Genomic DNA, 13,371 nt, shown 5'->3' on the forward strand with positions numbered 1-13,371 from the left:
CTATTCCTTATAATTTATTCTGCATTCATTTTCCAGAGTGTTCTTTTAAAAGAGCAAACCAGTTGGCCTCCTATGAAAAAATACTCTAGTGTTTTACCACTGTAATCTTAGTTAGCTCAGGCTGCTATAACAAAATACCATAAACCTGGTGGCTTATCTGGAGGTTTGGAAGTCTAAGATGAAGGTGTCGGCCAATTCTGTGTCTGGTAAGAGTTTGCTTCTTGGTTGCAGAAGGCTATCTTCTTGATGATTCCTCACACAGTAGAAAAGAGTGAGGTAGCTCTCTGTCCTCTCCATATAAGGGCACCAATCCCATTCATGAAAGTTCCACCCTCACAACTTAATTACCTCCCTAGGTCCCCATCTCCAAATATCATCATATTAGGGGTTAGATTTCAACATATGAACTTTGAGAGGACACAAATATTCAGTTCATAACAACTTCATTTAAAAAAAACAAAACAAAACTCCAAATTCTTACTTCATCTCATGAAGTGTATGTCTCAGAGTTCATTCCCTGCCACTTTTTGCTCTGTTCATTATGCTCTAACACACTGGCTTTATTTTAGATTTTCAAATAAATCAAGCTCACTCTTACCTTCAAGTCTTTACAGTGGGCTTTGCATTTTCTGACTGAAATGGTATGTCCTCAGAATCTCTTGGTAACTTACTATCATCATTTAAATCACAGTCTTCAGACGTTAACTGGTACCCCTCTGCTACAAAAGCCAATTATAAATCTTTGCACAATACTTGGCACATTCATTTGCATACTTTCTATCACCTCCTCACTAAAAGGTAAGCTTCAAGGTAGCAGGAAAGCTCTCTCTTTCCTTTATCTCTATCTCCAAAATCTAAATCAGCATTTAGCATATAATCATTTCTCAATAAATATCTGTTGAAAAAATGGAATGCAAAAATAGGAGCCCATTAACAATACCCAATAAATGAATAATGTACTAATTCTAATATAAAAGGTATTCTTATGTGACCAGTCTGGGTTACAACAGGGGCACAAAAAAATATATTAAGACAGAATTTCTCTGCCTCAGTTCACATCAGCAGAACTGTGAAAACTCTAGACCAAAGGAGAGGAAGCCATCTGTCTTTCAGGAAGTGCCATATCCTTTCTGCACATCTTCAGTTTCATGTTACATTGCTGTCTACCTGTATTATTTCCATGTACCTGATCCGTCCTCCAAGGCAGGCCTTCTGCCAATACTGCCACCTGAAGATGCTCTCCTATTTCTCCTGTCTTGGCCTCTCTGGTTTACCTGGTACCTTTCACAACTCCCAGTGGCACCACCACCAGGGCTTCCCTGTATTTATGATTTTGAAGACACTGCCCAACATAGGCCAGGCAATTGACTGCTCCATTTCTCCACTCTCTGACACTTTTTTAACACTCACTCCAGCTCCAGGAAGTCCCTGCTCCTAAGGAAAGTTTGTACCATATGTCTGCCCCTTTGAAACCATTTGAAAGCGGTCTTGCCTCCTAGTCTGTCTGCTCACAAAAGGATCAAAGCTAATTACCAATCTAATATCTGCTTGTACTTTACTCTCTTTCCTCTTTCTCCTTCTGCTGTAGTTTGAAGACTTGGAAATTTGCAAATTTGGCCTAATACTTATTTAATTATTTTGTAGGAAGTTTTTTTTTTTTTAACAAAAAAAATTATTGTCTATATAGACCTTTATTCCCATTTTGTTTACTTATTAGGCCCAGTTTCTTTAACTACAAGTTAATTACATGAGATAAGACAAATAAAGATGTTCAATAAATGGAAGATATCATCATCATCATTAGTGTTATCATTAAACAATTTACAAGGGAAAACCTAACTTCCATTCTAACTTCTATCTTTTTGCAAATGTTCTGCAAATACAGTGAGTTTTCAATGTGTAAAAGTCCTTTTTCATTTTCTCTCAGTAATGAGTTGAAAACAGAATATTCTGTCAGTCAAGAAACGATTCTTGTACATAATGTCAAACATCAGATTTAATTTAATTACTTGATCAATACACCTTTTGAAGTTGTGCACACATAGTCTCATGTGCACTTCAAGATTACAGTTTGTGCCTATAGAAGGAGAGGAGAAAAAAAAAAAAAACAGTATCCAGCATATGATAGCAATTTCCCTTTGATCATGTCAAAAGGAAGACGTGTATAAAAGATGTGCTCAGCAGTTTATAAAGCAAATTCTCTCTCTCAATTTGTGAATATGGTCTATACTTATGTTCTCAATATTATAACACTGAAATATATTAACTCCCTCAATAAAATCTTATTTCTTCACACATAAACAATATTCCAAAATAACATGTATTATCAATAATACTGCTGATTACTTTGGATTAATAAAGAAACTTTCAGAACACAATCCTCTGGGTAAATTATATGTTTCAGATCCATACCTTGAAATCTCCAAATTCCAAAAAAGAAAGGAATCAGCTCTCAATTAATTAGAGGTTTGTCTTAGAAAAACTATATTAAAGAATTATACAAAAATAGAAATTTATTTCAAAAATGAAGATAAAATAAATCCAAGGGAGGTGATATAAATAATTAGTAAGAGGAAATATCAGAATTTTCAAAATTTAATGAATTAAAAATCACAATAAATGGAATTTCCATTCAAATTGATTTCAAAGAATATTAGGGATGTTTCTAAAGAATTTCTTACCTTTGTTTCAGAATCAGCCATCAGCCACTCAGTCAGTTTTTAAAGGCTAAAGCTATCCCTCTCTTAAACCCTGTCTGGGTAGATTTTAACGCTTTGCCTTTGTCAGCTGGGTCTTAAGCATTTTTTCCACTAGGAGGGTGCCATGGCTTTCTACAAATCCTTCAGGGCATAATACTCTCAGTCATGCAAGGAAACTTCTTCAAGCAAAACTATGATTTATTCTACCCTCTCAGCTCAAGTCTCCCCATAATCTTCCAGGGTCTTCCATAATTCTATACATCAAAGGGGGGAAGAACCTGTAATTTTGACAGCTGTGTTATTTCATTTTCAACCAAACACACTTTCTTTTTTTCAAGGATGAGAAACGAAATAAGTTCATATTGTTTTCAAAAGGAGACTCAACATACTTGGCTATGAAACAGAGGGGTCCCTTCCATACTGTCCCAGCAGAGAGTGCTCTGGAGCACTCATCTTCACCCCAACCACTGGAACTCACCCCATCACATTGCTGGGTGTCCAGAAATTTCTGTCTGGTCTCACAGTTATTCTGGGTTGGAAGACACTGTGGAAAGAGTTTTGTAGGGTAGTTAGGTGGGTAACCAGGAAATTAGTTGGTATGCTGCTGGCTGGATCAGGAATGAAGTTCCCACTCATAGGAAGACTGAGTTGTGATGGCATGAGCAGCAAGTGTCATTTTCAAGAAAACCAAGCAGAGATCTGTCAGGTACTCTGCACGTTCAAACATAATCCTGTTTTTGTTGCAGTGGTTCTTCGATTGGCTCAATCACAGTGACTGCCAGGCATTCGCACACTTAAAAAATTCTCCCAGCTCAAACCCCTACTCTTCTCTTGCTTCCCCAATCTCACCCAATGTAGGTCTCACATCCCCACTACTCCTCTCTACTGAGCTACTATTATTATTTTTATTATTATTCCTATCACAATACACGTAAGAGGCATATCAGGAAGAGCCTGTTCACTCATAACAACAAAACCAAACAAAACCACACAGAGCCAATAGTAATATAAATTAGTGCTCTCCTTTCCACAAGGAAAAGGGGACTCTGACTTTACAAATAACTCAGTCTGGTATTTCTTCCCAGGAAAAGAAAGGAGATGCTCACATTTCATTCTGGGGAAAAATGCCCTCCACGCCACTATAAACAGATGACCCCTAAAGCAGCAATGGAGAAAGCAAGCAAACTAAAAAAAAACAAAACAAAAAAAAAAAACAAAAAAAAAAACAAAACAAAAAAAAAACAGTTGACATTTCCAAACAATTAAACAAAAAAATTGAGTTTTCAGATCCCATTGTATCTGTCTGAACAGCCTCAAGTTTTTTTTTTCTTTAACCTTTCACACAGAGTTCTAGTCAAATTTTAACTTTCATCCAATGATACTCACGAGGCCACTGGTCTTCAGTCTAGAAACATTTTGATTCTCTAAATCCATTGACAATTCCAAGAATTTTTTCCTGTTGGTTCTATTAACTTGTAGTCCAAAGACTCATTTATTTATTTTTTTTCAATTTTGGGGCACTGATGAAAGTTTCAAACATATTCTTTTCACAGTTTTTCACATAAGAAGTGCCCACAAGGTTGATTTAATAATCCAAAAATGTGTTCATTCGTTATCAAATGCTAAAGCTAAATGTAAAATATATAGGAAAATAAAATGTGAGTGATTGTAATAACAGCTAATAGAAGTCAATAATTATCAATCTCACTGCATTCTGCCACATTAACATTTTCTCATTTTTATGTACACAATTCCCAAAGTAACAACCTTGAGCTTTTAAATGTTTGCTTTATAAATTTATATGTAATGGGCCTGCTAACTAGATACAACTATATACAGTTAAAAGAAATAGATTCTGTGGAAGTGAAGTATAGAACCTTAGTTGCTTTTTGTATAAAGAGCTTCTCTATGAAAGAAGAGCATTGGAATAGATGATTTCTGTGTTCCCTTCCAGGTCTTGGGATCTATGATGACTGTCAGGCATTTTGTTCATGTTACTTTTTGGAGACTAGGGGCACCATTTTTAATTGTGGTGTGGTCTGTTTTCTCAGTTCAATTTAGTCATCTGAAAAAAAGATACTATATCTGCACTGCCTTCCTTCAGTGAGTTTCTGTGAAAATATAGCATGTGGGAGTACCTTATGGGCTAGAAACACTTGCAAATCATGATGGTAGATCTACTGTCTATAGCACAAACTGCTACTAGAAAATAGAATTTAAGGATTAAGGTGTGCGACCTGACTAACTCTAACTCCAATTAAGTCTTTATCTCCTCAATGCCACTGAGTCTGGTACCTGACTCCAAAAATAGGGATTCAGGTACCTACTTTATGAGTTTATTGTGAGAATTGAAGGAGATAATACATGCACAGCTCTCATCACAAGATCTTGCACAAGTTAAGCACTCAATAAATGCCAGTAATTAGTTTTGTACCCTCTTAGCCTTGTAGGGCATGCAACTGGGCAGTGATCATGAAACAAAAAATTAAGAGAAAATAAATAAGAAAAAAAGATTTAATTGTACTAATTTCTTAGAGTGGCCATCTCCCAGAGGTTGTTCTATCTCACAAAAGAGGAGGCAGGACTAAATAAAAGTTAAGCCTGTTTGGATTCTTTCCCTTTCAAATGGGAAAGAACAGTGTATAGAGATCTCTGATCTCCATTCTCAAGGTACTGATCAATTATTTTAGGAGAGATGAAGATTGGTATACTAGCCCACCAGGCTGTTTTTTCCCCAAACTGTGCTTCCAAATAACAGCATTCCACAGGTGTTAAATAGGTGTCACATAAGAAATGATTCTGTGATTTAGTAAAGCACGGGGTATGCTGCATTAGACAAAGTTAAACACATTTCTTTCCTGTAAATTTTCTCAGAGGTATTAATAAAGTAACTTGCCTTATAAATCTTTGGAAAGGGAAAACAGTATACGATGGTTTTTAAACCTTTTTTCTGTTTAGAATCATGTCATTAATTTGGCACTCCTCACTGCTTCATTCTTTGCCTGACATCTAGTACAACTTCAATCAATGTTATTTGAACGAATAAATAAGATCCAGGAAGGATGAAGGGCAGAAAAGGCACTCAGAGAAGCAAATGTTAGAAAATTTATCTTTGCAGCTCACATGTGTAAGAAGAAAATGAGCACATTTTCTGGGGAATAAGGTTAAAAATAGAAACATATATTGACTAGAATATTATTTTTAATTGAGAATGGAGGCTGGAGGTGAGTAGATTTTCTATGGCCTAGATTATTTGCTATCCTTTAACAAAAGTTGTGTCATGAATTGAGGGGAGGAAGTTCTTAGTTTCAGTTACAATTGGTTTCTTCCACTGGAGTAGGATAAATTATCACTCTTATCTAAGGACAAGTATACAAACATTATTAGTGATTAATGCAATAGTCTACTCATCCCTTTAAATTATCCAGGCATCAGATATGATTCTGTGACCTCTAATGAAGGAAATTGGAAGAGGTAGGCTAAACTCAATCTGAACAATATTCCTTTCTGTTTGTTGTATATTTAATGGTCTTTAATTTCATCTAAAGTCATCCTGTTCCCATGATCTGGAAAACATCTGCATAGGGAACACTGGAAGCTTTTCACTACATCTGTTGAACGATTGAGAAGAGCACTGAACACCCCATGAGAGTCCTTGACTGTTACAGACGTTGCAATGTACCCGTCACTCTGGCAGTATTACCACTCCCCCTACACACTGAGCACTGGGTTACACAGCATCAAGACACTCTCTACACCTTCTAATGTTTCCCTTTTGCCCTCAAATAAAGGTCAGACTTGCTTGCATGTTTTATGAGGCACTTCATAGTTATCTCATAGACTCATCTCTCCATCTCTCTCACTCACTATCTATGTCTCAGTTATACTGGATTTCTTTCAATGTCTTGAATAAACTAGTTTTTATCTCATCTCCATATCTCTGTAAATGCTGTTTCCTCTGCCTGGAGTGGCCCGTTTCCAACACGCTCCTTCCTCCTTATCCTTCAGGTCTCTTTAGATTGAGCTTCCAACAGAGACTCCATATTGGCTTCCTTTTAATCGGTAAGGAGCTCCTCCTATGAATTTCAGAAACATTCTGTTCCTCCTCTAAGAATCCATTTATTATCACGTTGCATCCCAAACTGCATGTGTACTCATCTGTTCCTCCCATTAGACTTAGCTGTTATTTTTTACCTTTTTTATCTTTAAGGTTTAAGGTAATACCTGCTCCAAAGCAATTACTCAAAAAATTTGTTGAAAGAAGGAATAAAAATATAATGTAGCCAGGTATCCTCTAAATAAATAATCAAGTGCCTATATGTGCCCTGGTTATAACGTAATAAACATGGTGGACAAAGTCCACAAATGAATATGTAATATTATAAAAGCTATTGGTAAATGCTTATAATAATAATAAATGTTTTGCAGGGACGAAACAGTGGTTGAAAGGAGGATAAGGCGTATCGTACAGAGCTATGGAAAATAGGACTGGAAAAGAAGCAAAGTGTATTTTCAAAACAGGTAAATACAAAATAATAAAAAAAAAGAAAAACCGGCAAATTTCAAATCGAGAAAAGCCATGAATTTGTTCAGAAAAACAAAGGGTGTATAATATTGACGATAAATAGGTCATTCATTGGTGTTTATTGAAATGGGTTAATTTCAGGAGAATAAAACCATGCTATCTGATCACCAAAGATACTATCCCTCTTCATCTTGGATACATTGTTAGACTAACTTTCCAGCCTCTCTTATGCTTCTGCTGGCTGGAGGCACACTAGGATGAGAAGGTCGTGGAGCCACAAAATACAAAGGACCTGGGCTTCCAAATCACTGGGGAGTTAAAATCTGCCTCTCGATCAAGAACATACACTTCAGGTTGATTTGTGAGCAAGAAATATTTTCTACATTTTAGATTTTAAAATTTAGAACAGTGTAGTACAAAGATTATTATTATCAACTACAAAGTGTTTTTTAAAATTTTCAACTGTATACATTTCACCTTTTCTTATTCAGACGTTACAAAGACTTTGCTTTTATTAAAGATATTGGGGTTACTATGTTTTGTCTGTAAATACAGTTGCCAACACTAGTATTTTGTTTATATTTATTAGGGGCTATATGTAATCCAGAAGGAAAGGGAAGAAGTACACAACACTTAGAATATATAGATGCAGAGAAAGATATACATACATATATAGTATAGATATCAATAGAGACTCAAGCAAATGTTAAAACTACATAATGATTAATATTAATTTAAGTATAACCAAGCTCCTACTATAAAGAAGTATAGGGCTTTCCTGGTGGCGCAGTGATTGAGAGTCTGCCTGCCGCTGCAGGGGACACAGGTTCGTGCCCCGGTCCAGGAGGATGCCACATGCCGCAGAGCGGCTGGGCCTGTGAGCCATGGCCACTGGGCCTGCGCGTCCGGAGCCTGTGCCTCGCAACGGGAGAGGCCACAACAGTGGGAGGCCCACGTACCACAAAGAAAAAAAAAATGTATATTAGAGACCTTAACTATCACACTTTGCAATCTATTTGGAATGTTCACCACCCTCAATTGATAATCATAAGCTAATCATTTTACAGATGCCTACAGAACCTACCCTCCCTCCAATAGCTTCTGTCAAACTCATCCAACTCCTAAGAATATAGCACTAGTTATTTAAACATTTCCCTGCACTCAGAAAGAACTTGATTTTATACGAGTATACTCCAGTGGGAATTTGAGCACTAACTCTTATCCACTTTTACATTCTATATCATTTTAGTACATATAGGTGTTTAATTGGATTTGAAGGATATTTTCTTCTCTTATAACTTAAAGTACTTTACATCTACTTGATGTGCTTGGGAGGTGGGGGAATGATGAGTCCTGCAGAGATTAATTGCCATTGGAGCCTAGACTAACTCCATTTAAAAATCTAAACAGTGCCAAAAAGAAAGGTAGAAGTATAAGTTCCAAACAGTTGAGTCTGGGCTGGAAAACCCAGTTCTGCTACTTTCTGCAAGACTAGAAAAAGTAAATAAATAAATCCAGATAAATTTGAGAACATAGGTATGATAAATAGTAATGACTAGTACATAGCAAAAATATGTTAACACTTGGATTTGAACATCTTATCAATTAGAGCTAGGGAAAGGAAAGCCAGCAGTTTTTTAGTTTCAGCTACAAAGCTAAATAAGTAAATAAAAGTGCGATTTTTGTTCATTTGGATGTGTGACTTGGATTTGTGACTTTTCCATTCTCAAATCCTGACATAATCTTTACCACAGAAATGCCATGCAGCATCTGGTTGTAGTAGCATAGATAAATGTGCCGTTCAGAACAGAACTGAAATAATGGTCTTATTGTTTGCTTGCTATGTTTTAGAATGTGCCTTATGTGTTTAAATCTTTCTTCTTGTTACTTAAGGAGCACCTGAAACTCAGTGCTTTTATAATTAGCAAGGTCATAAAAATTACATAAGAATTATATAAACCATCCAAAGGGATGGAGAACTTTTCTTATATTCAAGATACAGAAACTGATTACAAATATAAACCTATCTATGTTCATACACAACAATTTAATCAAAATAACACCCTAATCTCAGGGGTAGATTTTTTCACTTATTTAACTTGAATATGAGGGTCATAATTCTCCTAATCAGATAACAGTGTATAGCAACAGAATACAAAGGGCCCACCTTATTATTGCTGTGCAATTATGTTAAACTCACTTTTTATTAATCTTCTACCTCAGGCACAGCAATAATTACTGATGCCAGAGTACCCTCTCACTTAATAATTGAGGCAGCTGTCATATTTATGAAGATGCCAGGGAAGATGCAAACATTCTTGCAACCTTGCTTATTAGCTTTGACAAGTATTCTTTTGCTGTAAGATTTTCACCATCACATTAGATAAGATTAAATGAAAAAATAATTTCCATTTGAATGATGCTATCTTTGTGTTCTTTCTTTATTAAAAACACACAAACCACTTGAAATGTACAATTGTGTTCGAATAGTTATTCATGGAATAAAAGGCACAATTTACTTAAAAAAAGAAAAACTCAGTCCCTATTTTTACATCTCAATGTACTGAAACGTACTAGGATTGAACACATCTGTTAGAAGAATTAGATACGGACCTTGCAGCATTCTTCTCTCATCTAAACCAGCTCACTGGTACTTAAAACAGAACTAAATAAGCTGGCTTGATTTGCTTTTGTCCCAGGAGGAGGGTAAATTCTGATTATCCCTTTGAGAAACAGGCAAATTTGTTCTGTCTGCAGCTAGGAAGTGAAGGTTACACACCATTCAGAAATTGTAATTCAGGTTCATGCTGTAAATACAGAAGAATATGTGAAACAGAAATCTAAAGGCTTAGTCACTAAATCTGAAAGATGTCTATTTGGAAATAATAGCTAGAAACAGGAAGAGAAATAATATACCTCTATATTTGCATACATGAGCTTTCAAAGTAGGTGCATAAATGAAATGAATGAGGTAAAAGAAAATTACAGACAGCCACGACATGGAGGTAAAAATGAATACAGACCTTAGCAGGTAAATCAGAATAAGATGTCCTACTCTGGGCAGAGAGAATTAACATCTGTCTATTGTCCATATCACAATTGTATCAATGGAATATATAAAACCTTTGACCTGTAAATCCAGTGAGGAATATTCCTGAATTCTGCATGTCGAAAGAGTAGGAGAAAATAAAATAGTATAGAATAAAGCTGCATCTTATAGATGCAGAAGCAAAACCCCAATTCTATTTTCTGCTCTCTCCTAGACTAACTTCTAGGTAAAAACCATCTGCTTCAAAGAGAAGATAAAAAATGATTAGGAATTTGAAATTCAAAGGCCATAGAACCAGCAATAGACCAGTGGAAATCTCAAGTGAGTCTTCCTAAGATCTTTGCAAACCATATGTGCTTACTTTCTACCCATTTCTTTAGTATATTTGTCTTATGATACACTCCTATATCTATTTAATATTTTTTTTTATTCTTATGCTAACTTTCTTTTATACATGGTTGTCTTTATTGGGACATTTGTTTGTTTTATTTAAGTATACCACCTTAAATAAAAAGCTGTGCCAATGAGTGGTTGTATGCTAATCCCATTTTTATGAGGCTCAAATTTAAAACATTAATTGAGTTGTTCTTTAATGGGATATCATAGGTAATCCTTTTGTAGCATTAGTTACCCCAAATTTATCTTGTATGTAAATTCAGATTTATACGTACTGGGTGTGTTTAAAAGAGATTTCTAATGTGGTTGTAAGCTTTTCATAGGTAGAGATCCGATCCAGGTCTTATAATTATCTCTTATAATTATAGGATCAAGCAAAAGCTTCTGTCTCGATGGCTGGTCATAAAGCAGCAGTTGCAGCATTTTCTAGAAGCTCTTTAAAAATGCAGAATCACAGGCCACACTCAAGACCTAATAAATCAAAACTTGTATATTGATAAGATCGTCCATTGATCATATGTTCATTTAAGTTTGAAAAGCACTGCACCCGTATAAACAATTTTGTGTGTAACTTGTTTTATAGGTGTATATGGTGCTAGAATGTCAGTGATTTTGATGGTGATAGTGATGGCAAAGATGGCGGTATCCCAGTGGTAATGTAATGGTGGTGGTTTTGGTGGCAGTGGTGGAGGTTGTGATAGTGGTATCAATTTCCTTCCCAGGTCCCACTATATAAAAGAAATATCACTTCTATCACTCTGGTATAAAAAGATCACTGGAAAAATAATAAATAAAAATGAGAAAATTGTATTTACCAGGAGTCATAGGAGGGGAACTTTATGCATTTAGGAAGAAAATACTGATAAATCACTTGACAGAGAGATAAGATTTCCAAAGTTTATGCCAGATAAGGCCTAGAAATGATAGTTCCTGGTAACAAACAGATAATTTGAGGGCAAGAACTGAACCTGACACAATACAGTAAGCTCTGCCCTATTATGTTCAATAAATCTCCCACACAAGACTCAGTTGCTCCTCTAAAGAAATGTTAACCAAATAGTTAATATAATTTTGAAGTATGGATACATTGTTAGCTTTCCCATAACACTCAATTATTAACTTGTTCAATGTGTCTTTATGTTTCATCTCAGCCCAAATTACCATGAATATTTGGACATGAAAAGTTTTCAATTTTTTTTTCTTCCTCTATAATGGAACACAATACAGGAATAATGAACGTTTTGAAAGGGCTGGTGAAAGTAAGAACCTGGCTTCTGGATAACCTTTCATAAGCAATCAGCTCATCCTCTTTATCATTTTAGGCCTGTGGCATTTTCTAGGATGGCATACTAACCCAATTGGATTAAGGTCTGGGGACCTGTAAAGAACATGCATTTTTTGCTGTGTTATAATCTCCCTCTGCAGTGCATAAAGTTTCTACTGTACAAACGATGAGCTGGGAATCAAATTTCATCAACAGCTGTCTGTAGTGCCCTGTGAGGAGTACTGAATGTGCGCCCCCCCCCCCCCGGCTTCAGTGAGTGTCTTCATTGGCTATCAACACGGAGTCTCGATGTGTTTAGGGGTCAATAGGAGACCCTAAAGCAGCATATTAAAATTGTAATTGCAGCTATTCTGTCAAGGAACTTTCTTTGTTCATAATTTATAAAGAATATGATAACATATGTCCATAGTCATTCTGCAACCTAGGTCCTCCTAAAGCTCTGTGTGGACTACTATCATGTCTGGATGACGAAAACTGCTGTGTAGCACTTTGTTCTTAAAGCATGGCCCCTTTATGAGTGCAAAGAGAAAGACAGATGAAAATATAACTGTTTTCATTGTAAAATTAAAAAAAGAAAAACACCCGAAAAGTGGGGGAGAATGGCTACATTTATCCTGGAAAGCCATGATATGTACCATCTTTTAGGGAAACAATTTCGGGGGGTTAATATTCACAGTGTCTGTCTAAGGCAGGAAATTGAACTAAGTCTCTAGAGTTCCACTGTCAATTCATCAGGATAAATAAGAGGCTGCAATGTTGCATGTTCCAGACGAGAAGCAGGCCTGAGGCAGATTCTGCCATATTTCATTAGCAACCTTTCTGATCACTGGGTAATACCTAAGGAAAAACACGTATGTCACATAATGCAATGAAGACCAAAACAGGTGGTCAGAAAGAAAGAAAGTAACCCTCAATCACAGTTTTCTGAGTTCTGTAATTATGTGAGAAGATAAAATTAGAATAAAATATACTCTAAAATGAGTTAATGTATTAAAATGTTTGACATTTTGTTTATTTGTTTGTTTTTCAGTGTCAATGGATTGAACCATTTTAGTTAGAGATTTTTTGTTGCATTTATTTTCATTTCATAATCATTTATTAAGTGCACTGTAAAATATACATACTTACATTAAACATTTGGGGGGAGGCATCAATTAAAGACCATGATCTTTGAGTCCTTCCAGTAGTAGAATGATTTGCTGTATACAGTTTGCACTGAGATATGCATACATCTGACTCTGACCCACAAAGCTTCCAGGTCCCTGCAGAAAATTTTAAATATATATTTTATTTTGTTATCAATAGGTAAATCTTTGGCATCCCACTCATTTGTACTTAGCCCAAGTTTGTGTGTGTGTGTGTTCAAAATGTAAAATATTTACAACTATATTATTACAACCATATTATTATTGTATAC

General features: G+C 35.7%; 1 protein-coding gene across 1 annotated transcript in view; it reads left to right on the forward strand.

Moving 5' to 3' along the window:
* Nucleotides 1-10,223: 10,223 nt before the first annotated feature.
* LOC309802945 (nucleolar RNA helicase 2-like) overlaps nucleotides 10,224-13,371 on the forward strand; it is a gene marked incomplete at its 5' end in the record, with an annotated part of 78,447 nt that continues 75,299 nt past the window's right edge. Inside the window, one exon of the mRNA XM_082618794.1 lies at nucleotides 10,224-10,255. Coding sequence (XP_082474920.1) covers nucleotides 10,224-10,255 — 32 coding nt within the window. The remainder of the gene's footprint in view (nucleotides 10,256-13,371) is intronic.

The sequence above is a fragment of the Mesoplodon mirus genome (genome assembly GCF_964341445.2).
Source record: "Mesoplodon mirus genome assembly, chromosome: 4".
Classification (NCBI taxonomy): domain Eukaryota; kingdom Metazoa; phylum Chordata; class Mammalia; order Artiodactyla; family Ziphiidae; genus Mesoplodon; species Mesoplodon mirus.